Genomic DNA, 27,414 nt, shown 5'->3' on the forward strand with positions numbered 1-27,414 from the left:
TTTTAATATTTATTTATTTTATTGAAGTATAATTGATTTACAATGTTGTGTTAGTTTCAGGTGTGCAGCAAAGTGATTCAGTTATACATATATGTACATATTCTTTTTCAGATTCTTCTCCATTATAGGTTGTTAAAAGATATTTAATATAGTCCCCTGTACTACACAGTAGGTCCTTGTTGTTTACCTATTTTATATATAGTAGTGTGTATATTGTAACCCCAAACTCCTAATTTATTGCTCCCCCCTTCCCCTTTGGTAACCATAAGTTTGTTTTCAATGTCTGTGAGTCTATTTCTGTTTTGTAAATAAATTCATTTGTATCATTTTTTTAGATTCCACATATAAGTGATATCATAAGATATTTGTCTTTCTCTGTCTGACTTACTTCACTTAGTATGATAATCTCTAGGTCTGTCCATGTTGCTGCAACATATATATATATGTTATATATATATATGTTATATATATGTTTTATATATATATATATATATGATAGATATATCACATCTTCTTTATCCATTCATCTGTCAGTGGACATTTATGTTGCTTCTATGTCTTGGCTTTTGTAAATAGTGCTGCTGTGAACACTGGGGTGCATGTATCTTTCTGAATTAGAGTTTTCATCTTTTTCAGATATATGCCCAGGGGTGGGATTTGCTGGATCATATGGTAGCTCTATTTTCAGTTTTTTAAGGAACCTCCATACTGTTCTCCGTAGTGGCTGCACCAATTTACATTCCCACCAACAGTGTAGGAGGGTTCCCTTTTCTCCACATCTTCTTCAGCATTTGCTATTTGTAGAATTTTTAATGATGGCCATTCTGATATGTGTGAGGTAATAACTCATTGTAGTTTTGATTTGCATTTCTCCAATGTTTGCTTATTTTTTAAAGAAATAAAAAAGGCTCAGTTTCCTATCTCACAGGACTGGTGAAAGAATTAGGTGAAATAATGGATGTAAAGAACTTAGCATTCACTGAGTGTTTACTACTATTATTATTTCACCACTTCAAAAGAAATTCCAAAGGGTTGAAGAGGGGAAGAGACAGAGAAAAGTACTTCTCATGTACCTTCTGAGCCAGGGAGAGGGCCAAAGGGCTAATATTCCAGAGACAGACTAAAATTTCACGTCAAGAAATGGTAGCTTGACCCAGTGCAACACCCAGAAAGGACTAATGAACGGGACTCAACACGCCACTGGATATTTCATTGTTTGGTGGGCTGGCTCTCATAATTTAAATGCAGTTTTAACAATACATATTGTCAGAGAACATCTGGTAGACACAGAGGGCCTGTCTGCCACATTCCTTTTTCCTTCTTGACAAATATTCCTCTAACCCTAGAGGAGGTGAGAACCAGACATTCTTCCATGACATTCTTTTGTTCTTCTTACAATAACTGAAATCCTTTCTGTACACATATTTAATCCAGCGGTGCAGGAAAATCGCAGCCTTTTTCGTCTGGCGAAAGTCCCAAATGCAGGTGTTGGCTGCCTTCCCAAGACACTCTTTTTAAGAGTTCCTATCAAGAGAGTGCTTCATTTCATCTCTAGGCACAGCATGAAGATGTTACATGATTTAAAATTTTCTTATTATTTCCTGATCTCAGTCACTAAGGACACTCAGACACTGAAGACAATTTGGAATATCTTCCCAGCTCTACCCCTCCTTTAACTGTGTCCCTCAACTACAGCCCACAGCTGGGGGGAGAGAGGATGGGATACACACAGTCATATTGCACAGCTGATGGGACAAGAGGTGAAACTCTAACCTGTGCCAGGTCAATTGGTGACCCTTTCCGGTGAAATGAGAATTGAGAGCAAGATCAAGGGCTACTGAGAAAGAGTCAGATGCTCCCTGTGGCTAAACCCAGAACATGCAAACCAGAAAGCCATGGTTGCCCATGTTTCCTGTTATATGAAGTAGCGAGCAGAGAATGCCACCCACAGGGAAAGAGAAAAATGAAGCCTTGAAGGCAAATCCAGCCTCTGTACGCTGACACTGAATTAAATCTCAGAGACAGACTTTTGGGTGAAGTAGAAAAGATTAGCTTTATTGCTTTGCCATGCAAAGGGGGCCACAGCAGCCTAATGCTCTCAAAACTGTGTGTCCCAACCTGGAGGCGGCAGTGAGAAGTTTTATAGTAATGGTTCAAAGAGGGCATGATCAGCTCGTGGACATCCTTCTGATGGGTTGGTGGTGAGGTAAGTGGGAGTCAGCATCATCAACCTTCAGGCTCCAACTGGTCTAGTGTCTAAGTGCTTGTGGACAGCATACAGTTAAATTCTCCCACCTGGTGAGGCTTTCAGTATCTGCAAAACAGCTCAGAGATATTGTTATGTGTATTCCTTGAGGGGGAACCAGGACCCTGCCCCAAGTTTGCACTGTTGTATCTTTTGACTGTTCCTCCCGTGTCTCCACATCCACTCCCTTCCGTAATTAGCGACTGTTTGAACCTGCTCACTGGAACTCAGGAAAGGTCATGGAGGCTGAATAAAGCCTATTTCCTGTAATCAAGAAATGGGAGCACAGACAGGCTTTTGTGGCCAGGAGCCCCACAGGATCCTACTTTGTTTCAGTGTATGTACGGAGAGAAGAAAAGGCTCAAGATGGAGAGGGTCTATTTCCTGGTTCCCAGTGGCTTTCTTGCCTCTGGTCCCATCCTGAGACCCAGCTGTACTCTGCCCTTGAGTTTTATAAGGCACCCTTGCATCCATATACTAAACCTTCCCCTTTTTAACCCAGCTAGAGAGTGACCCAGTGTATTTCCTGAGTCCTCTATCTTCCATTTCCCTCAGTACACTGACCCAGCATTTCGTACACAGGGGGAGGCACATTCTCCTATTTAGGGCCCACGGATGACTAGGTTACTTGACCTGCATTTATATCTCCAGTTTGCCTGTAGCTAACATAGAACCTGTCGTCGCTAGGGGAATGCTTATTACTTCATCCCTCAGTTTCCACAGACTTCCTTTCCACTTTCAGGAGAGACAGTAGGGGAAGGAGGGAGCATTTCTATCCCTTATGGTCTCTAATTCACTCTTCTGCACAGAAAGAGCAGCTACTTCTTTCACTGAGATTGGGAGAAGTGACTGGAGTCACAGAGTAGGCATTTTCTTCTCTCTTACTTGCTCTTGTTTCACTGTGGAAAGAAAGTGTAGAGGCCTCACAATCCTTTCCCATCAGCCCTTCATCCTCCCTGGGTAAAGGGAGACCGCAGATCTCCTTGTACATGTCTTGGCAAACATCAACTCTTCAGACCTGATTCTTTCCTGGGAGTTGGTGTGGGGAGGAGGGTAAGCAGTGGGCTGGTGAGGGCAGTAAAGTCCCAAGATCTAGACTTGTGGAGGGGAGACAGAGCATGTGAGGAAGGCTTATCTGGGCTGCAGATCCAAGATACGTTCTCCAGCTTTCCTTTATACACAGTAAAGTAATATTTGATCCTTGATTCCTGAGTCTATTTCTAAATTGGGTAAACCATTTAGAGGAAAGAATACAATTGGTCCCTCAGAATCCTCACCAGTCTTGGAGATACTTTAAGGAATGTTGAGTTCCATGAAAGAAATAAATATCTAGCTACAGAATTAGGTGCACTCATTAAGACTCTGCTGTGTGATTGCCTATTAAAAGATGTGTAATCTACCAGGGTATCTTAGTTGTTCTCCTTTATTTCCTAAACTGGTAATAGGTAACATATTTTACCTAGTGACTGTAGTTGAAAATCTTCAAGTCTTTCTTGATTCCTTTCTTTTTCTCATTAACTCATCAAAATCAACAACTCCTATTGATTTTACCTTCCCAGGGTTTCCTCTGTTCTTATGGCACTGCTTAAGTTCAGGTCCTTTTATCCCTAGTTTTAATTACTGCTGAAGCTTTCTGGTTGTCTTCTTGCCTCCAACCCCTTTCACATTGTAGCAAGAGTTACCTTTGTGAAATAAACCTGATGATGTCAGTGCCCTGACTAAAAACCTTAGGTAGTCCTACAACCTTTTGCCTGTAGGACAATCTGAATGTACAAGACCTATCACAATCTGCCCCAATCTACAATCAGTAAGTTCACTTTCTTCCATCATGCTTTATGATGTCCCAGCATCTCTACATCTGTAGCACCATGCCCCAACCTGATACTCCAACCAGATTTATATACTCACCATTTCTTCGTACATGCTATTAAATGCCCAAACATTTCACTATGCCTGAAACATTCTTTCGCAGGCCTCTCTGCCTCAAGAACAACTATTTATCCCTGGCTAAAATTTAAATCTTATGTGAATTTGGTACCCTTCGTGCTCCTCATTGCTATTTCCAAATGATTCTCATTCTCTTTCCTCCCTAGACACTCTCAGAGTTGTCTCATATATAATAAATTATATTACTCATTGTTCATCATTGTTGATGTCGCTAACCATCTCCTAGATAATACCCCTTTATTTCCCACTGATTTTAGTTCTTGGTTCACTTTCACTCTCTCCAGTACTGCTAATGTCTCAATTCTTTGAAGATTGCAATATACACAGTAGACGACTCAATCCAACACTCTAGCCTCTCAGTTTCTTGAATTCCTCTCTTCCAGTGATCCAGCCCTCCACACCACCCAGGCCATTCATTTATATATTCATAACCCTAGACCTTCTCATTACCAGTAATCTCTCCATAATCTCAATTTAATTCATTCCATTCTCTAACCATAACCTCCATCCATCCCCCTAGTGCCCCAGTTCCAACTTCACCAGGATCTCTAATCCACTGATCTTTCTATCTTTTCACTGTCTCTAACCTTCTTAATAGTCTCTCTTTCTCCCCTCCTTATTCATCTTAAATTCCACAATCAATCAGTATACTCACTTCTTTGCATATACCCTCTGTTCCTTGTTGTACTCACTTGACAAAACCACAACCCTGGTTAAATTCATCTCTTTACCTAATTTGTGCCTTCATTCATGCAAAAGAATGCGCTGAAGACAAATGCTCTTGATTATGAACCTCAAGTGAACCCATATGCTGCTTGATGATCATATTATTTTTCTCCCATCTAAAGTCAATCCCTCCACTTGCAAACTAGATCCCATCTTGTCTTACTTACACAGTGACGTTGCTCTAGCAATTCTCCCATTTCCTCTCCTCAATCACAAATATCTCCCTCTCTACCAAATCTTTCCCATCAGTCTACAAACTGAATCAAATTATTTCTCCCACCTTAAAAACAAAAACAAAAAACCCTTCTCTTAGCCCTACTTCCCTTGCTTGATACTGCCTTATTTGCAAATATGTTTTCCTTTCTAGCAAAACTCCTTGAACAAGTTGTCCATATTCATTCTCTACTATTCTTTTTCTCCCATACTCATAACTGCTCCAATCCAGCTTTTGTTCCTACTCACTTATCAAAGCTGCATGGTCAATTCTCAGTTCTCCTCTTACTTGACTTATTAGAAAGAGTTGATATAGTCAATCCCTCTGTCCTCCTTGATATACTTTCTTCACTTGGCTTCCAAAACACTCCACTCTAGCTTTACTTTATTGTTCATGCCTTAGTCTCCTTTGCTATTTTTTCCTCTCCTTCCCAAACTCTTAACGTTTAACTGCTCCAGGGCTCACACCTTGTTTTCCTCTCTATTTTCACTCGTCCTTTTGGTACTCTCATCCAGAATCACAACTCTGAATACCATCTCTATGGTAATTTTCCATCTCCAGCCCAGACTTCTCTCCTGAACTTCAGACTTGCCTATTCAGTGAGCTCCTCAATATCTTCACTTGGTGTCATCTAAAAACTCACACATGTTGACTTTAAGCTGTTCTGATTCCTGATCTTTCACCATGAAAATGGTTTCACTACCAACTTTCCCTACCTCAAATGATAGAAACTATGTTCTGGTTCAGGCCCAAACCTTTACTCTCATCTTTGACTTCCCTTTATTACACTCCCACACACAATCATTTAGCAAATAGAATTGGCTTTAATTTCAAACATAGCCAGAATCCAAACACTTCTCACTACCATCAGTGCTGCCACCCTGGTCTGAGCCACCATTACTTCTCTCCTGTATTACTGCAATACGATAATTTAGGGATTAGGAAAGTTGTGGGGGGGGGGTTTGGTTTTGGTTTGTTTGTTTGTTTGTTTTTGTAAAAGGGCCATATAGTAAATATTTTCTGCTTTTCAGGCCATATGGTCATTGTGGTAACTCCTCACTTCTGCCATTATAGTGCAATTGGGCATAGCTGTGTTCCAGTACAAGTTTAGTTACAAAAAAGCAACAAGCTGAATTTGGACCATGAGCCATAATTTACCAAATCCTGGTCTATCTGGTCTCTTTGCTTTTATCCTCACCCCCACTATTATCTCTCAACACAGCAGCCAGAGGAATCCTTTTAAAACACAGGTCATATCATGTCACTTCTCTGCTCAAAACGCTGCAAAGGCTTCCTTTCTCGATAAGAATAAAAGTAAGAGTCCTTTCCATAACCTACAAGACCCTGTGTGATCTGGCCCCAGTCATATCCCTAAAGCTCCTATCTTATTACAATCTCTCCCTCATCCACTCTGCTGCAGCTGCACTGACCTCCTTGTTGTTTCTCAAATAGTCCAGGCACACTCAAGACTTGGGGCATTTGCACCAGGTGCCCCCTCTTCCCCCAGGTGTCCATATTGCCAGTGCTCTTACCCTCTTAACTTTGCTCAAATGCCACCTCTTCAATAAAACCAATACTGGCCACTATTTGAAATTATAACCTTCCTCCATGACTCTCAATCCCCCTCACTCTATTTTTCCCTTTTACTTTCCAAATATTTGCCATCTAACATTAAAAAAATAATTTACTAATTTCTATTGACTGCATTCCTATTTCTCCTAGAATACAAGCTCCACAAGGCCAGTGATCTTTGGCTTTTATTCCCTGTGTAACCTGAGACCCTAGAGCAGTGCATGGCATATTTTTTTCAAAAAATATTTGTTGAATGAATGGAATCTGTGTGGCCTCCCTCAAATCCCAGAGATGTAGTGAGTCACTCTACTCTGTATATTACTTTAACTCTTTGTTCATGCTATTGTTTTAGTCCTCTTTATCCTGATTTATAATTATTTATGTATCTCTCTTGCCCATTACAGTGTCATGATCTTCTTGGACATTTTCTATATGTATATTTGCAGTAAGTAATACAGCCTGTCACAGAGCAAAAGGACAAATAATGCCAACTTAATGAACATACAAAGGTGCTGTATGTGCGTAGTTCTCTGACACCAAATCATTAACTCTGCAAGTCAGTTATTATTTTAAAAGTCTCTCCTCAACCCCAGCTCTAGATACAAGTATACACACACACTACTAATTGAGATAATTTAAAACTATTTTTCACATATTTGCTTAATTAACTTGCAGTGACCTCTGCAAAAGCACTGGCCTCTGATGATTATAAGAGGTAGTTTTCTGGCATAGACACCAAAGCATCAAAGAGTCAGCTAGAACTAAGGAAAGCAATAACACAACTGGTTTTAATTACTCATGACAGGCAGCTGAGTATATCTGACACAGGTCTTATCCCCAATACATCACTCAAAACAGGCCAGTTACAGGAAATGGTGGAGAAAAAAAAAAAAGCCAGAATGGGGCCAAAATGTGTCCACAATATAAAGCAGATCATCTTTCACATGGATGACCTTGTTCATTTTGTGTTCTATTTTTACGATGGTCATGAATCTATAAAATTGCTGACCCCTTAAGACTTGGCATGCTTCTGTACTGATGCTGAGGAGGGGTGGCTCAGGTTCTCAGAAGAGGAGATAGGTGAAGACTGTGCCTATTCATGAGTCACGGTATAAACCAAGGGGTCCTCCAAAGTTAATCTAGAACGGCAGGCATGTTTGCGATTAATTCATCTGTGAAGTAGAGGTGAGCAACTTCTACTTCTCCTCAACATTCACAGAAGGATTAACTTCATCTAAACCTGGTTGGTTCTTTGGACTTGTTGCTTAGCAGGTAACAGGTGAGGATTCACCTGTGAGTCACTTTGTTAACACCTACTCACAACTTTAACATATCTCTCTTACGAGGTACACCCTCCCACCTAATGAAACGATGGGCTTTGGTTGGCCATATCCTTGAGTTGGCTCCTGTTGAAAAAAGAGATTTCCTAATCAGGCAGGATTTTACTGCAGGACCTAATTTTCTTGCTACAGTCTCCTCCCAGATGCTTGTATGATCCCTGAGCTCACTGCCTTCTTATTTCTGTGCATTTCCTGGTTCTTGCCAGCTTGCACTGTTTGATCACTCTTCTGTCCAGTCTTGCACATTCCAGTGCTCATGGAACTTCAGAAGCCCTTGGTTTTTCCTGCTGCTTTGCTCTGATTCCTGTTTGATGCCTCCAGAAACACAGACTGCCTCCTGAGTCTTTCTACTTTTATACTTTCAATAAAAGTTGGAGTTCCTGCAGTGTGCTAGGGCATATGCTAAAGACTGAGACTCTAACATGAATGCTCCATTAAGAAGCTCAGAATTTAATAGAGGAAATGGCAAGTAAGCAGGCAATTACAAGGCACATGATAAGTACTGTAATACGTTAAGCAGAGGGTATGAGGGTAGCATATAGTAGCAGCACCTAAGCCAGCACCTGGGGGGTGAGGGAAGATTTCCTAGAGCCAGTAACATCTATGCAGTCTGAGCCAGACAAAAAAAGAATGAGAGATGTTCTATGCTAAGGAAGTAACATCAATAAATGCCATGAGCCATAAATCATAGCTCCTTTGGAGATCTATAAGTATTGATAGTTAAGTACGGCTGCAGGGGATGTGGAAAAACTGAGGCTGGAGAGGGAAGCCAGGGTTAGATCACAAAAGGCTTTATATGTCATTCTAAGGTGATGGGAATTCATCGTATCAGTGATGGGGAGTCACTGAAAGTTTATACATAACATGGTCAGATTATGTTTTAGAAAGATTGGCATCAGCGTGGAGAAGAGATTTCACCATCTAGCTACTTCCCTGAACCTGGCCCGCTTTCTTGCCTGCCCTGTCTTATCTTCCTTTGACTCTGAAGGGCCCAGTTCGACACCCCTTTCCCTATCAGTGTCCTCAAACAAAACTAATGATCAGAATCATTTTGAGACCTTACAAAAATACAAGTTATTTGATCCCATTTCACAGAATCAAACTCTCACAGAGACAGAGCCTGGGAATCTCTATTTTATAAAAACTGCCCAAAGGATCCTGGGGCAGTTGGACTATGGACAGAATTTGTGAACTAAGGTAGATTGTCACTTACAATACAACAGAGATGTGTTGATAAATGTCAGCAATGTGTATGGCTTACTGAATTAGATTGAAGATGGCTGGAGTAGGTCTCACTCCATATGTCTTCTTTCTACAGCATCAGAAGACCAAAACAGTCAGCCCCTTACTTGGAACCTCAAGATCTTTCCCTTGTTCTTTGAATAACATGTCCAGACCTTCACATGACCTATTAGGCAGCATGTTTTGGCTCCGATGGCCTCACCTCTCAAGCTACTCTTCCCTTTAACTTGTACTAATTATTAACTTGTTATAGAGAGGGGATGCTGATACATTTACTCACCAGTTTCTACATTCTCAATTAAATTACAGATAGATATGGTTTGGGGAAACTTTGTGAAACAATAAAGATCTGGAAATTTTCTAAGGAGAATGGAAAATGATTTGATTTAGGATGAGAAAAAGGACTGCTGCTCAATCTCAAAGACTCACCTGAGTTAAAGATCATATATCCATATTCATAGGACAATTCTGTTTTTTCCTCCTGAAGGAGCCGAGGAGCAGAGAAAATGGACAATTTTGTCAATCAGCATGTGAGTACTGGCAAAGCATAAAGTCAAGAAGTAAGAGAATAAGGGTGCTCATGTAAAAGAAACAAAATTCCTGGGATGGGCCAAAAAGGAAGATTCAGTTAATTTGCTCCAAGACACAAAGGATGAAAACATGAGTACCCTTGTTTTGTCATACTACTCAGTCTGTTTGGTAATGATCTCCCATTTTATTTAATTCTGGTCTCTGGCTTCTCCACCAATGGTTCTAACTCACATTCTGTTGCATTACCCTAGGGCACTGTGAATAACGGACTGCAGCTGGAAGGTGCCAGTGGCAGAGTAAGTGACATAATTTTCCAGGACATAAATGAAGCTACCTAGGTAAGGTTATATCAAGGTAGTAAATGTTTTATAATAATTGTTTTCCTCCTAAGTTAGAGATATGACTTACAAACATGATTTTTATGGTGATAGCATATCCATACAATAGACTTTCTTTACTTAAATTGATTGCATTTCATAGAAGACTCGATATATATCAAAACACACATATGTCCTTCACATGAAGATATTAGAGTGTTTTAAATACAGTAGCTGTTATATTTAAACATTCTGCTAATAAAAATTAATTACATTTTTGTTTTTGAAAGATTTTAGATTATTTTTAATTAAACCAATGCCTTAAATTAATCCAGTTAGTTGAAGTTTTCAGGTTGATCATTTCGTTTCTCTTTCCAATGTACAGTCATATCAATCAAGGAAACAGGAGCAGCTGCAATGAAGCAAGCTGTGTTGGAAGCCAATGGCTAAAATTAGATTATCAATGACATTTACTTATATGTTCACAGCTGAAATTTCAAGGGTAAAACATTTTCTCCTGAAAGGAGACACTTCCCCATCACTGAAATGCAGACTTTTGTTATCAAATTATATCCATATTACATCATTGGGTGGTGAAACTGACCCAAAATAGAAAGTGAAACCATAGTCTTTTTTTCTGCTAAAGCTAAAGACAAAATTAAGTAATGGAATCGTTTTTATAAGATTATTTTGACGGGTGCCTTCTTAATTAGGGGGAGATTTTTATCTAGAGAAGTAGTATTCCCAAGGAGGAAGGAAATATAATGTATCTAGCATGAGGGCAGAGAAAGGTGGTCTAGGCTTTACCCCACCCACCCTAAACCACTCTATAATGCAAATCTTCAGAGACCAAGGCAGTTTAGATTTTGTGAACGTTGCTCCCTTTTCTGTTTTTTGTGTACACTTGTACAGTTTAGCAGTTTTTCCAGATGTCGCTTTCTATTTCTCTTTTGGAAAATCCACAGAGTGTGTGCATGTACTTACATAATTAGTGGAAACATGTACATATTACATCAGTCATTTCCAAACATGCTGCAGTCCCTTCTCTTCACTCCTACGTGAATTACAAGGGGCACCTCAGAGGAGAACACCTCTTCCCAAAGCACTACTGTGCAGTGCAGCCGTTCACTCCCACTGCTGGTCAGGAGTGTCCATCGCTATGCAGTGCAAACGTCCACACTGGGATGCACTGCTCTGGAGAGCCGTCCTGCTTCTCCTGGCCCAGCACCACCAGCCCACTCTTCCTAATGAGGCTCTGGAGGATGTCCATATCCCGAGTCACACTGCTGTCAGACAGATGGAAGATGCAGCCCTCCCGAGCCACATTGTCCTTCAGTATGATGATGCCGTTTCCTTTCAGGCCATCTCGGCACCGGGGAAGAAATGCAAGAAGGTCTTTAACGGTCAGGTACCCTACAGGTGAGGCCAAGTAAAAGGGGGAACAGGATGAAAGGGTGGGTGGGGAAGGAGGTGAGTAGGAAAGATGGACGGACCACAAGGCTACAAATCAGGAGCTCATTTGTTCACTCATTCATGAATTATTTAATAGCCTGAATTGTTTTGCTGCAGGAGGCTTTGAGAATTTAGATAAGAAGACAGGTATCTCCTTTGAGGTGAATCAGTGTACGCTCTATAAAATAGATATTATCCTACCTAGTCTATCTACCTCCCAGGCACAAGATAAACTATTGCTCATCCCTTGGGTTCCCTCCATGTCCCCTGGACAGCCCAACTCTGTCATCATTCCTCTGTGTCTCACACACACACACACACTCAGACCAAAATCCAATTCACCACTGTCTCATTTCCTGGGAATTTAAATCTAAGAAAGTCTAGTTTTGCCAGTAAATGGGGATACACTCTTTTTGTCCCCACTTTTTAAAGTTTTTCAAATATTTAGGTTTCTTCTATGATTTAGGTTGGTCCAAAGGCACTCCATCCCTAAGGATGGGAATTGTCAAGCTTGTTCAGAGGATGTTATGGGAGAAATCTGGAGGACCAGAGCTTTGGGTGAGTTCCCATGATACCTAAGGCTAGCTAACTGTTCTAAGCACAACTATAGCCAGATCTCCCTTTGTGTCCTTGTTCCGCCTCCACAAATCCTCCAGTCATCCCCATGTGTTGTCTTCTCTATCTGGAAAGGGGAGAATGGCAGATGCAATGCCATGCAGGACTAACCAGAGACCCACTGAATCCAGATGACATCGTATCTCCCCAGTGGGGGTGTGAATTCCTGCAGACTGTAGCAGTGGTAGCTTTCTACCTTGCCCCCTTTGACCTGCAGGCAGTTCTGTGCCTCGAGGAGGAACGATTCCATTATGTCCACCAGTTCCACAGTGTTGAAAACCAGCAACAGGACATGCTTGTTGACCCTTCCTATCCCAGAGCCGCAATCCAGGGCACAGTCTGTCCCAGCTCTCCCAGGCCCCTGCAGAAAGGTACCTTGTGGAATACTTCAGGCAGAGACACTCACCCTGAGTTTGGACACTCAATTACATCTTTAAATAAACTTTATTTGGGTCAATTTCATATAATTAAATGTACTATTTTAAGTATACCATTCAATGAGTTTGGACAAATGTATACAGGCATGTAAACACTACCACAATCAAGTTATAAAATATTCAATGACTTTTTTCAAAAAAAATCCAAACATGTCTAGTTTTTGCCTTCTTTATTTTATTCAAATATAGGTCTTTCAAAGAATTTCAAAATAGGATTTTAGAAAATAATGTCTTAAGTTTGAAAACTGGGTAATTTTCTCTAAGATAAATGGGCCTTTGAAAGCCCTATGAAAATAGAACTTTGTTCACTGTAAATCTGGGGTCAAACCCACAGCTAAATGGACCTGCACCGTAGCTTACTGCCTTGTTAAAAAAAGAGAGAGCAAAGCAGTGAGAGTCTTTCAGAGTTTTAAAATTACTTTTCAAATTCATGCAATGAAAACATTTCAATTCACACTGGGCTGGATAATTGAAATTTTATTTTTTTCAGAACTGATTTTGGGGGCTCTGAATTATCTACTATTCTTGTCTGGAAGATAATTTTTAAGACTTGAGCTGAGGAAATGCAAACTGTTCCATTCTCAGGCCAGGATTTTACTTCAAACTCAGCCTCAATGGCACACAGCACATTCATGAGGATAAAAGGTGGTTGCAGCAAAGTCCCCTTGTCTCTTTTCATGCTAAAAAATTGTTTTCTGCTTTTATACCAGAAGTTACATGATTTACTGGGCACAAAAGCCCTGAAATTTTTTTAAAGTAAATCTCTGCATTAAATTAACTTAGGGTGAAAGATGAATAGGGGGTAGAGATAGGAGGAAATCAGCCAATACAAACTTTCTCAAACTTGCTTCTATAAAGTAATATACACATATACATATATGTATGTGTACATGACCAGTATATATCTATGATATGTATATGTGTATATATGTGTACGTGCATATATACATATATAGTATATATATGGATGTGTGTGTGTGTGTGTGTATGTATATATATATATATATATATATATATATATATATATATATATATATATATAAAATTCAGCTGGTCTAAATTATTTGGTCACAGTTGGGATGGCTGCTGAATAGGTTTTGTGCTAGAAATTACAGTAACAAGATATTTGAAGTTGTCAATCAAGATCTTAAGGAGAAAGTCTACTCTTGATTTCTCAGGACCTAAGGGTTTAAAAAAAAAAAAAAATTGGCTAAGGATCAAAAGGTGAAGTTTAAGCAGAAGCAAACATCAGAAACGCTGCTTTCCAGTGCACTCAAAAGGCCTTCCTTACAGCAAGAACAAAGAAGAACAAAAAGTGAAGTAATTGTAGCTTCTTTTCAGAGGAAATAATAATAATCACGATTTATTGACTGCTTGTGTGTAGCAAGCTCTTTGCATCCATAATAACTATGGTAATCAAAAAGTCCCACAAGATAATGATTATTCTCCAATTTGGAGATGAGGACCCTTAGACTTTTTTAATATCACCCAGCTAATGGCAGAACTAGAAATTGAACAGTGAACTGTGTGAATCCAAAGCCAGTTCTACCTTAGGGCTGTCACCTCGAGTGCCACAACTCTGATTCCCTTGGTAGTAGCTGTCTAACGTTATGTTGAAGAGAATTCTAAGGCTTCGTTCAGACTTATCAGGAAGAGGTCTATGATTGATTAGTTCTGTCTGCCTTGACTATGGGAAGGGGAAGTGGTAGTACATGTGCCATTTGTTTGCCATTCCTAGTTACAATATGCTACATCCCTCATTCAGATATTATAATTTAAACTAAGCTAATTCATTAAAAGGCCTAGGCTAAAGTTTTATGTTATGAAGGCCATAAAAGTAGCATCTTTTAAATAAATTTATAACATAAACAAGATGGAGGGAAATATAGGGAAATTATTTTAAGCTACTGAAAATGACTTTAGTAGAAATCTGTGTGCTCAACTAGAGATTCTCATTATACTTTTTTCTTATCATTATTTGGCCCTAAAGCCTCTACTGATCATGTTGCTCACATTATTATAGCAAGTGGTTTTAAAAATTGAACCATGGGACAATAAAACAGAGACAACAGAGATCTATGCCAGAGGATTTCAAGAAGGTTATAACAGCTTAACTCCTTTTTCTCAATGAACAAATAACTATGAAGCTGTCCTGGTTAAAGTGAGGCAGGGCCTCACCCACTCAGTCTTTCTATCATTCTCCCAATAAGCCCTTCAAGGATCTCAGCAAAACCCTGGAGTTTTAAAACCATTCATGTCTAATCTCCCTACTTTTTCAGACAAAGAAACTGAGGCCCAAAGAGGTGAAATATTTGCAATAGAACTTCCTTGAAAATGCACATCCTCTGATGTGTATTTTTCACCAACTTAGACGTGTGATATCTGACCACAGTTATCCTTGAAACAAGTTATTTACAAATACAAAAGATGCCTTTCACTCAAATCCTGAGCACCTTAGTCCTTTGCCACTACTGCCTAGTTCTCTTTATTGCATATCACTCCACATGGTTGGCATTACCTCTCATATCCTGGCACCACGTTTATTCCTCTGTCTCTCATTCACATGCAGCACCTCTGAGAAGGGACATTTAAAGGCTGATCTTGGGAACAACAACTCTAGCCTCTTGGATACCATGGCTGCCCACTACTGTGATTGGATTGAAATTTGATAATCTTCCATGAATGTGACCAGAACTACATACAATGTGTGATTTCAAAACAAGATGTTTTGTTATTTTCATTTATTATCCTATCTTCATATTTATGGATTCATATAAAAGAGTAAAATATTCTTAGAAATTTCATTTTCATTTTGATTCTGCCTATGTATTTTGTTTTGAAGAATATTATTTTACCTTCTTTCCATTGGAGTTTAAAACTAAAATGAAAGTGCTAAATGCCACTTTATAAAAACCATGAAATACAAGTTAGCCCCAAATTTTTTAGTCATCCAATCTCTGAGAAATGTCAAGAGATAAATATCATCAAATACCGATTACTTTTTATAAATTTCTACTTTTCCCAATAGAAAGCTAGAAGTAAGGAATGTTATCAGCTATGCCGTTGACATCATCTTGGTATCATTTGTTTATTTGCTAAAGTAAGCACATTTGCAACAAGTTTAAACACCTTTTCCCACTGTCCCATGTCACTAAGTGTTGAAAGGAAAGAAAAACTTTAAATTAAACAATCTGTCTTTTCCCAGTTGACACAAGGATAAATCATGTCAGGTACTCATATTCCCTAACTCCTTGTATCTTGACCTGGATACTAATTTAGCATATTATTAAGGTCAAAGTACCAAAATATCATTTCTTTAAAAAGACTGTGTTTGTACTTAGTTAGAGGTCACAGCTTCACAATGAGCCTAGTCTACTAAGAAGGACTCCTTATATTTGTTTGAAAAGAGCAGGCTGCTCTTTTCCAACATAAATATGCAAGCACAAGGCTGTTTCCTTTCCCGGGTCCATGGGCGTGTGTATGGGCTCTGTCTGACCAGCATCCCTGTGGTCAGCTTGGCATTCCACATGGAGTGACAAGACAGCTGGATTACTAACTAAGCTTCTGAAATGCATTGGGATCAAAGTCAGCCTCACCATGAGGCGAGCAGGAGGGATTGCTCTTGGCCAGACTGGAGGAGAGTTGAGGTCTGTGGTCCACACACACACACACACACAAAGCAGGGATTTTTCTGCTTCATGAGACAAATGGAAAAAATATGTTGTGGATAAGAGCAGGGAGTTTGGTGTCAGACAGACCTTGCCAGGCATAAGTCCCAGCTCTGTCTCTTACCAACTGTGTAACCTTGAAAACTTTCTTAACCTCTCCAAGCCTCAGTTTCCACAACTGTGAAAACAAGAAGTGATAATAGTACTTACCTCACAGAATTATTATGAAGAGTAAATAAGACAGTGCTTCTAAACTGACTATCTCAGAAAAAGTGCTCAGTGAAATCAGTCAGCAACACTCATTTAAAAATATTCCAGGTTAACCTGACTTAGAAATAGCCCCAGCCAACATCCCTAGCTCCATAGTCCTTTATGGCCACAGCTGATGTCCACGTTGGCCCAATGGGTGCTCCATCCTTATCCTTTTTTCTATACTCAGGCAAAGGGTGCTCCAGGGAAGTTGGATGTGAAGTGAACCTCACCTCAACACTAGGGATATTATTAATGTTATGTTTCTAAACAGGTTGACAACATAACCCCAAATATTCATAACATTCTTAATGTTTCCTTCATTAGAATAAAATGGACTCCAAATTTCAAACGAAGGACTTCATAGTGATTTGGAACAAAACCTATTTGCTGGGTAGGACTTTGTTCTCAGTAGAACCAACAACAGCTTTATTGTGTGGGTTAAGTCTATTCTAACAACTGAATGAAGCTCCTTAAAATATAATGAAAGTATTTTATGAAAGCTTGTTATTAGTAGTAGTAGCAATAAATTAGATTTATTGGGCAATAATTATGCACACTAAAGTAAGCACTTGACTTATATTATCTCATTTGAGCTTCACATTATCCTGTGAGGTGAGTTCTGTGGTTATGCCCTAGTCAAAGGTGAAAAATTGAGGTTTAAGAGCATTTAAGGAATAAGCCCAAGGTTGCTTATACAGTAAGAAGAACTGTAATGACTCTAGAGCCCAAGATTTTGGCCCCTACAGTATATGATCCGTCTTCATATGGCATGGAAGTAAGGAAGTGGAGTTTCACCCAACACCAAGTCTACAAAGGGATCACATTCTTTCAAGGCAATGTCTCAACTATGTATAAAATAATATAAAGAGATTCTACTATACTTACCACTTTTAGACTGAACATAAGCTTGCATTTCCTTACAACATTGAATTTTTATTACAGGGACTCAAAAAATCACCCCAAAATCCAAAATGGCATGATCTCTCATCAATCATCTGGGTATCAACTGTTTATCTATGAGACTCTGAAAGAGAAGTCTTCTTAATCCACTAATTGTAATATTAACACTGCTAGTTCACCTTCCCCTGTAGCATAAGAAATTAGCTGGTGCTAGGAGGGTGAAATGCCAAGTGGGACAAACCAGTCATTTAATGTGACCTATCCTTTCTGAACATCTTAAAACAGGCTTTCACACTAAACTCTTGGCTGAGCCATATGGCTTTAATATGACTTAAGCAACAACACAGAAGCATGTGAGCTCAATGTTTGCAAGGACTTTGCCTCCTCATCAAACTGCAGTTGGATAACTCACCCCAACAAATTTCCTAAGAAATTCCCGAGAGGCCTGGATATCTGGGTTGGACAGTTCAATGAAATTTCCCATCATACCCTCTGCATCTCACCATTGATGACTTGACTTGTTAAAGCATACAATTTCACTGCAAATAAAATATTATTAATATTTATCAGTATTTAAATGGCAGAACAAGTTTATTCTTATCATGCATTGAATTTCCTCTTAGAAGCCTGCAAATTTGTGCTGTGGAAGAAAGGGTATTAGTTTGATGTCAGAAGATCTGGGTTTGAGTTCTGGCTCAGAGACTTACTTGCTATGTAACCTTGGGTAAAGTTCTTAACTCCTATGATCTTCAGGTATCTCATGCATAAATCACAATCACGTGACATTTTCATGATTTAATAACACTAGAGTTTAATTTTTAAAATAGCTTGTCACTGTATTAAAAAAAGCTGAACAGTGTTTGCTACAGTAGAATAAATAATGTCGCAAGTTTCAAAGTAAGTTTTACCTTTGACTTCCAAATATTTTATGAGAATTTAATCACTAATCTTTACTTCTAATCACGAGGTAGATTAGGCATAGCTATTTTTTCATCTCTTTTTTTTATGCAACTCATACCCAAATATTTCTTTGTACCAATGTTACAGAAAATGCGCTTGAGCTCTATCTTCTGAAAATAAAATAATAAAAAGAAATATAATATTTATTGAGCAACTATTCTGTACCAGGTAGTGTACTAGGCATATTCACATATACTATGTCATTTCACTATTTCAGGTATTTTAAGACATTTATTTTTAGAAAAACATGTGTTCTACTTCTGAGGGGTAAATGAGTATGCATTTAAGTGTGCTTTTTAAACCAAAAGGCACACTTGCAGATACAAAATATTTTCATTAGAGGATATTCAGAAGGAATGATAGAAAGTGAGATAAAAGGGAGAAACTTACGGTTCAAAATTGTAGGCTGAATACATGCATTTGTCCTCCCTGCTCCCCAGTACTCCCCAAGAATCATTTTAATAAACTCAACCTTTAACAGTGAAGAAAATGAGAAGGGGCCACCAATGGATTCATGATTTCAACAAATTTCTGGAAGACAAAAAACAGATAAAGCAGATGGAACAGAGCTAAAGAATTTACAGCTCAGGATAGTTGCAAAAGGAAGTAAGAGTTAATAAAAAAAAAAAAATCTGTCTACAGGCCAACTGGTGAGGTAACCAATGCACTCCCCACAAAAGTGACAAGCAGCACAGCTATAATCCTAGGGAGGGTAAATATGTCTCTTCTCTAAAAAAAAGGGAAAAAAATTAATTAAGTGCCTTAGGAGAACTAGACCACTTAGTGTTGGAATCCTAGAACACTACTCATTCTGGCATATAGAGGATTCCAAGTACCTCATTTTCTCATACTCAGAGTCTGGCAAGATCTACCAGCAAACGTAGAGCTTCTTGTCATCCTTTCTATTCAGTGGAGAAGTATAGAACAGAGGAAACCTTCTCCATTACCTAAAATCATTGACCCTGTCCTTCATTTCTAATTATGGATAAACAATGATTTCCAAACACATGGGGGTAAAACGGCAGTCTGAAAAACAAAGATACAGATAGACAATCAAAACTGACCCCAAAGGAAATAGAAATAATCCAGGAAATAAATGAGAATTTAAACCAAAACTAAACAAAAACTTACATCCTTGAAGAGGTATGAGAACAGGTGCATCCATAAATTGAAGATGTCAAGAAAATGATAATTTAAAGAATAATAAAGAATTCTTAGAAATTAAAATTTTGATTACCAAACACTTTGGAATATAACATTGAGTAAATTATCAGGACATAAAGGAAAAGATAGATATGGAAAACAGAAGTAAAAAGATTAGAGCTATAAGACTTAATTCATGTACTTCCCTGGTGGCGCAGTGGTTAAGAATCCGCCTGCCAATTCAGGGGACAGGGGTTCAAGCCCTGGTCCAGGAAGATCCCACATGCCATGGAGCAACTAAGCCTGTGTGCCATAACTACTGAGCCTGCGCTCTAGAGCCCGTGAGCCACATTTTATACTCAAGTTAGTTACTGATTGAGAAAATAAAACATTAAAAGGAGCATCCTCATGTTCAAAAACATTGGAAACCACTGACCTACACCAGTCCCCCTTCCCTAGTACTTGGTAAAGTGTTGTGTAAACAGGTAGCTCAAGAAATGCTGATAATTTCAACAGGGACGACAAAAATTAATCATCGCCATGCCAAAAACATGACTGTTCCAAATTCTTCTGTATGTCTCAGAAAACCAGGCTAGGAAATCACAGCTTACAAAGTCTTCCCAGAGTTGAATGCTTCTTGGGATCACAGGCAAGCCACAGCCCAGTACTCTCTTGTTGATCTGACCAAAGCAGCAAAACAGCCACACTCATCATCACCTGGTTAAGTCAACAAGTTGGTGGAGTTTATTAAAACCCTTAATCTGGAAATGGGAATGGTCCATTATGCCAGCAACATTTAGACTACAAGTGAATGCCAAGCTCAGCAGGGGTCAGACTCAATAGGTAAGTTTTTATGGTTATGGGCTTGTCACCTAGTTGACAGGAACATTTCACTAAAAAGATATATGAGGTGTAATGGCCAGCCCCAGGTTCTCCCTTCTTGATAGCTCCTGCAATGGTGCCAGTTGATTCAGATAAGGTTATCAGGCATCAGCCTGTGCCTTTTTATTATAGAAATACATCTAGTGGCTTATTCTTGCATGATTGCAATGTTTTTGTGAAACTTGGGGTAGTCTAAGACAGAGGCTAGACACTCTATTAGTTCTTGATATAATATGGTACTTATTTCTTGACCTACGTTATGAGCTGAACTCCCAAGGACCTTCCAACAGCTTACTTGTTACAAAAAGAAAAATAAAGTATATGTCAATTTGCCCTGAAGAAAAACAAAGATCCTGTGAACTCTCTAAGAAAAATTTTGTTGAGAGATAAGTGTCTATGTTTGCTGAGTACCTTTTTTTTTCTTTTTCTTTTTTTTAATAGTTGGATATAACTATTTTAGACTTTATTCCAAACGTTAGACCTGTTCGTCAACTGAAAATTGACCTGGGAGTCTTCAGAGGATACGTAGGCTAGATTTAAATGGTAAGTTTGAAATGATCGGAGATAGAATATTGAATCAAGTTAGTCTATAAGAGAAAAGAAAGTCCAACTAGAAGATGCCCTTATGAAGTGTAAGATCTTCCATAAAAGAGACTTGTAGGTGATGACTTCTCATTTCAGCCATTAAAGAAGTAATGGTAAAAATTTAAGGAAGGAAGGAAGGAAGGGAGGGAGGGAGGGAGGAAGGAAAGAAGGAAGGGAGGAAAGAAGGAAGGGAGGAAGGAAGGAAAATGTACCTAGGCACAATGGAATATTACTCAGCCATAAAAGGAAGAAAATCCTGCCATTTGTGACAACATGGATGGACTTTGTGGGCATTATACTAGGTGAAATAAATCAGAGAAAGATAAATAATGTATGATTTTACTTACATATGGAATCTAAAAAAAACCAAAGTCATATCTGTGTTTCACCAACAGGAAAGGGTAGGAAGTGGGATTTTATCAATGTTCCTGGTAGAATCCAAGGGTCTGTGTGTGCCAGAATGCTAGAAAGTCATCACTAACAAGTCTCAGAATTACCCTGAGAGGCCCTCTAGGTTTTATTTCTTCCCTGCATGCTTTAGGTGTCTGGTGTTTCTTGCCTCTAAAATAATGCACTGCCTACCCTGAAAGTTTTAGTGGGTTTTCTTCTTTCCAACTGAGAGCTATTTCAGTGTTCCCTAAATTCTTTTCAGCCTTCAACACAAATAACGTAAGCAGAGGTGGGAAAGGAGGGAAAATACACTTTCCCCTCTTTAGCAAGAATGTACTCAAGCTCCCACCACACATCACATCCCCTGCCCACTTGGCTGAGTGTCTTCCTAACTCTCTATTCCAACTTGAGTGTTCTACCTGACCCACTGTCAAATTTGAAAAGGTCAGAATTCAGGTGAAGATACTGGGGACAGATTTTTCATGGTGAGATTTTGCATCAGAAGAGTCAGAAGCTGATTCAGCAGTCACCACGCCTCCTCTGCACCTCTGCAGCATCCTGTAGTGGTCTCTACCACGATTTCCACATTCCACAAAAATTATCTGTGTGGGTCTCTCTCCTACGCTAAACTCTCAGGATAAAGCTCTATTTTATTTTCCTTGTAACCCTAGGACTTACAATTACGCTTAACACATAGCAGGCCTCCTTTAAATGTTCACTGAATAAAGGAATATTGTCTAGCTTTTTGTTCTTTGAATAATACACAGGTTCAGCAAAGTAGTGAATGGCTATAAGGAAAAACCAGCATAATCACAAATAAGTCACACTTCTTGTAGTTTACGAAAAACTATAGGAGGATATATCTTCTCTCCTAATTAGGCATACCCAAATAATAAAAAATATTAACTATCACTGATCAAATATGTATATATGTGCTACGTATGCTAAGCATTTATATCTAACTGAATATGTAAGATAAATGGGATTATCTACAGAAGAAAACAGGGCATCAAGAGGTTAACTAAACTGCCAGTAAGTGACACAACTGGGATTTAAACCTAGGTCTATTTAAATCCAAAACTCATACTTCATCCATCTAATGCTGTGTATCTGAAAGTCTGCTAAATAAAGGGAAATTATCTGGTTCTTCATTTCTTTAAAGTGAAAAAATGATCTTACAGCATTTGCACTGCAAAGGTAACAATAAACATTTGGAAAATGTATCACTGTACAAAAAGTTGTGCAGCAATGCCTACCACAGGGATGAAATCAATTTGAAAAATGCCAAGAGTTGTATGCTGAGTTTCATTTGGAAGTTCCAAGTGTGTTATAGGAAATGTTTTTATTAATTCTAGTTTTTAATTGCGATGGCAAAGGCGTGGCCATTGTTCTCAATTTCCTCCTCAGAGCCTAATTCTTCTAAAAAGGGGTAAGTGAAGGGGGGGTTGGTTACTAACCATTAGTGGGTACCTCCTATGTGCCAGGCATTATGCTAGGCACTCTCACGTCATCTCTTCACACTCTGATCTTCACAACGACACTACAAAACTGGGATTATAATCATCATTTTACAGGTAAGTAATGAGAAAATCAGAAAGAATTAGTAACTTACTCAATATTACACAGAAATGAAGTGTCACAGCCAGGCCCTAACCCAAACCTATTTAAATGCAAAGCCTTAAGTCAGAAAGAGAAAAACAAATACCGCATGCTAACACATATACATGGAATCTAAAAATAAAAGCGGTTTTGAAGAACCTAGGTGCAGGACAGGAATAAAGATGCAGACGTAGTGAATGAACTTGAGGACACAGGGAGGGGGAAGGGTAAGCTGAGACAAAGTGAGAGAGTGGCATGGACATATATACACTACCAAATGTAAAACAGATAGCTAGTGGGAAGCAGCCGCATAGTACAGGGAGATCAGCTCCCGCTTTGTGACCACCTAGAGGGGTGGTATAGGGAGGGTGGGAGGGAGACGCAAGAGGGAGGGGATATGGGGATATATGTATACGTATAGCTGATTCACTTTGTTATACAGCAGCAACTAACACAACAATGTAAAGCAATTATACTCCAATAAAGATGTTAAAAATAAGCAAATAAACAAACAAACAAATAAGTAAATAAATGCAAAGCCTTTGTTCCTTTTGCTAAACCACGTGGAACTATTGTTCTAAATGTGAAGTTAAACTAAGCCTTTAACAATGTCCAGGAGTAACAGATTCTTGCTCAATATATAACTAATAAATATTCGCTGACTTCTATGTACTAGAAATATGCTGTGGATAGTGCTAGAAGAATTACTGAGCAGTAATTATATGAACATCTCCAGTTGGGCCATATATAGGCCCCTGCATGCACTGGTATACAAACTGAAGGTTTATATGAATTGTTTTCCTATTCTACTTCTGATTTGTTCACAAACAGCCACCTTTGGAAAATTCATTCACTCCAAGCCTCCAACTGAATTTGGGCTGGTAAAACTAGATTATATGAACCTACTCCCTGGCTGCCCGTCTTGTTGATTATCTCAGTAGAAAGCCAGTGCTCCTCATAGAATATGCTATGTATTCCTGTCAATTCAAAAAAATGTGGTAAAACTTATATGGTTCCTCTTATTAGTCAAGTTGCCATTTACATTGGGAGGCAGCATGATTTTGTGGTTAAAAAAGACAGACCATGGAGCTAGACTGCCTGGATTCTAATCCTGCTCTACACTCGCTACCACAGGCTCTTTGGCAAGTTACTTACTTCCTCTGTTCCTCAGATATAGGGTGGAGAAAATAACGGCACCACCTAATAGAGATGTTGTGAGGATTAACTGAGATAATATACGTAAACCACTGAGAATAGCAATAAGCTTGTTCCCATTTCTGTGTGAAGGCCTGTTGTATTCAATGGCTAGCTAAGTTTTCCACTGGAAATTTTGAATATGCATGCTCTTGCTTCTCCATGAATCACTGAGGCTAGCCGGGGATATTTCAGCAAATGTCCCCATGACTGAATGTCTCTGCACGGTGTGCTGGTGTGAGCCTGGCTGCCTAACACAGGCAGTTGGAGGGAGGAAGGAAGGAAGGAAAGAAGGAATCAAAGAGTCTGGTTAGCCACTGTTCTTCCCATAACTACCCCAAACAACAAACTCTCTGTGCAGACTCTACAGTAGGGTTCCCCAACCTTTTAAAAGAAGGGCTTTATTTTCATTTCTATGAAGTCTTGAAATCATCAGGAGGAGGGGAAGCCAACTCTAAAACACCTCAGTGGGGCTGAGTTTTGTTTCCAAACTGAAAAGACTAATATCCACTGCAGCCTGAAAACTCCCATATAGCAAATTAAGCTTATCATCTTCGGTAATGCCTGTTCTAAGGAAGGCTACGTGGTGACTTTAAAAGAGATCTGACTCTAAGGAAGGAGATAAAAAGCTAATGCTTACTGAGCGTTGGCTAGTTTCACATATATAATTGCATTTAATCCTCCAACAGCCCCACAGTTTTGAGGAAAATGATGCTCAGAGACTTTAGTAACTTGCAGAGGTGATTTTCTCTACCACTAGCAGTGCCAGAATTTGAACTCAGGACATTGGTAACCTGCAATTAATTATTAGTAAGGGGCCCTTAATTTGTCTAATAAATATTTATTGGGGTCTTTCAATTCATCTTTAGCTACTTTCAGAGATGAGTTTCTTTTCTTATAATTATTTTTAAAATTTGGCAGTCATCTGCCCCTTAGTGAACCTCTCATAAGTTATTGTAATTAATATCTTTCTCCAGACTAATGCAACATGAGCCAACAAGCTACTGTCATTGAGGTGTGGCCCAAAGAGTGTCTCCAGAAAAGCAATGCTCTGACAATATGTGGAGTGGGCAGAGCATCATCACCTTCCAAATAGACTGCTCTGATTTTTCCATTTGAATACAAATGAGATGTACACTATGTCCTAAAAGAATTACTCATGTGTAGTGCGATCTACCAGAAAGAGCCCTGGTCTTGGGTTCTTGCTTTGGTATCTAGATGAGACCTATCTAGATTAGATCTCATCATCTCTGAATTTTCTTTTCCTCACTTGAAAAAATAAGATAGCGGGCAAGAGTGAGAAGGTGGGTGGAAAAATAATAATACCCTATCTATCGCATAGCGTGGCTGTGAGGATCAAATAGAGTCATGAATGAGAAATTTTTATAAGAAATATATATAAATATAAGATGAAAGTATTTGTATGTCTAGAGTTAAAGATCCCCTTCAGAAATGGACTTATAGAAAGAGACTTTGGTAAGCTGCTAACATAGTTTTGAATGCAATACAAAGAATTATGTAGCTCCTTTCATGTCTGGAGACCCTGGCCACATCAAGTGTACAATGGGGCTTTCAGCAACCTTAACAAAGCAGACTGGGGCTGATACACACTGTTCCTGCTTTCATGGGGGGAAAATATAAATCAAAGGGAGATACTTTACTCTTTAATCACAAGTTATTTCCTCTTCAGTGTTGTTAAGAGTGCCCTGAAGTAACCATTTTCACAGAGGCTGAGAAAAGTGGTGTAGACAAACCAGATAAGCTTTTTATTGCCCTATTGTCCAATTCCCTGAAAACTAGAGGAAATAACTAAAATGGAGACAGACTACAGCCCAGTTTTGTTCTTAATATTCAAAGACCAAACTAAAATCTGCTCCTTTTAAGCCCTTGGACTATTATTGTAATTTAGAAAGGCCAGAAAGGATTATGTGGAGTGTGTGCTCATGCATACAAACACACACACACACACACACACACACACACAGCCACACACACCAACAACCTTGATCTATTATTGTTTAGCCTTTTTAAAAAATTCTTTGTTGATATGCTTCTGTATTAAAATTCTCATCTTTGAGTTACCTAATTTGCCCACCTCTAAATTTTTGCAAATATTAAAAATGTCCTTCCAAACTCAAGAAATTAATTTCTATAATCCTGATACTCAGGCAACCAACACCCAGAGAAGCAAGTTACCCATGTCTGAGGTGCATGGAAGTCCCAAAATAGAGGCTTGTCCTGCCAGGCAATACCTGATCTTTGCACTGTCCATAAAAGAATGCCATTGAAACATTTAAGCCCACTGACATTGGTTGTGTGTCCTTTTTATCTGAAAAGTGTCCTTGTTCTAATGCCTTTCGTGAAAGCCCCACAATCTCACACAGTTGCTCCAGTCATTTCTTGTCCCTTATCTAGTAGCTCTGACTCACTTACCCAGGGGAATATTTTCCAGCAGGTAGAGATAGCTCTGAAAGAAGTCATTGCAAATGGCTTTGTGAAGAATAAAGGACATGCTATGTCAACAGAGTTCATCATTGGTCTTCTGCCTGCGGGATCTGAAGGCAAAGTGGGCTCCCACGTGGGCCATGGTGAAAGGGGATAATAGTTATCCCTACAGAAGAAGGAAGCTTGCCTGGCTGTTTCTTTGAATTAACTTTCTCTTCCTACACGAACTTGAAACTGCCATTTTAAACCAGCCCCTGTCCATCTGTATCAGGAGAGGTGTCATGGGGTTTGGGGGGAGGGGCGGCAGACACGGGGAGGTCAGACACTTGGCACATCTACCGTCTGATTGCTTGGCTGACACCACTCCAAGCCAACAGGTGCTAACTAAAGATGAAAACAGGCTGAGTGAGATCCTGCTTCATCCAGGAAAAAGCACGCCTTCCTCCTTTAGCTGCCACTTCAAACAGGCAGGAGCACAGCCGGCTAACACCCTGAATACTTGCTTTAATTTGATTCCTAAATTGGAATGGCCTAATTTCCATTTCAAAGTTGTGAATATTTTGCACGAGATCCAGTTCCCTGATTTCCATCACTCCTCCTGGAATGCCATATCCTCAAGTTACAAGGACCCTTCAAAGTCATCTTAGCTACCCACACTTCTTGCATCAGTACAGTTTTGCCCAAATCATTTCATAGAGATGGATGTGTGTTTCCCATTTTTAAGGATCTTCAAGAGACACAATTATATGAAAGCCTGT

At 39.2% G+C, this 27,414-nt stretch overlaps 1 protein-coding gene and 1 long non-coding RNA gene across 2 annotated transcripts in view; both read right to left on the reverse strand.

Moving 5' to 3' along the window:
- Positions 1 to 2,225: 2,225 nt before the first annotated feature.
- Positions 2,226 to 27,414, reverse strand: part of LOC133087981 (uncharacterized) — a 75,777-nt gene continuing 50,588 nt past the window's right edge. Inside the window, exons 2-3 of the long non-coding RNA XR_009700472.1 lie at positions 9,716 to 9,767; positions 2,226 to 2,314 (exon numbers count right to left, since the gene is read on the reverse strand). This is a non-coding gene — a long non-coding RNA (uncharacterized LOC133087981). The remainder of the gene's footprint in view (positions 2,315 to 9,715; positions 9,768 to 27,414) is intronic.
- On the reverse strand, positions 11,206 to 26,798 carry NTMT2 (N-terminal Xaa-Pro-Lys N-methyltransferase 2). The gene is given in 5 exon segments (XM_061185734.1): positions 11,206 to 11,547; positions 12,313 to 12,562; positions 17,871 to 17,953; positions 17,956 to 17,997; positions 26,645 to 26,798. Coding segments are annotated over 5 exon segments (801 nt in total). The 3' UTR covers positions 11,206 to 11,275.

The sequence above is a fragment of the Eubalaena glacialis genome, chromosome 3 (assembly GCF_028564815.1).
Source record: "Eubalaena glacialis isolate mEubGla1 chromosome 3, mEubGla1.1.hap2.+ XY, whole genome shotgun sequence".
NCBI lineage: Eukaryota > Metazoa > Chordata > Mammalia > Artiodactyla > Balaenidae > Eubalaena > Eubalaena glacialis.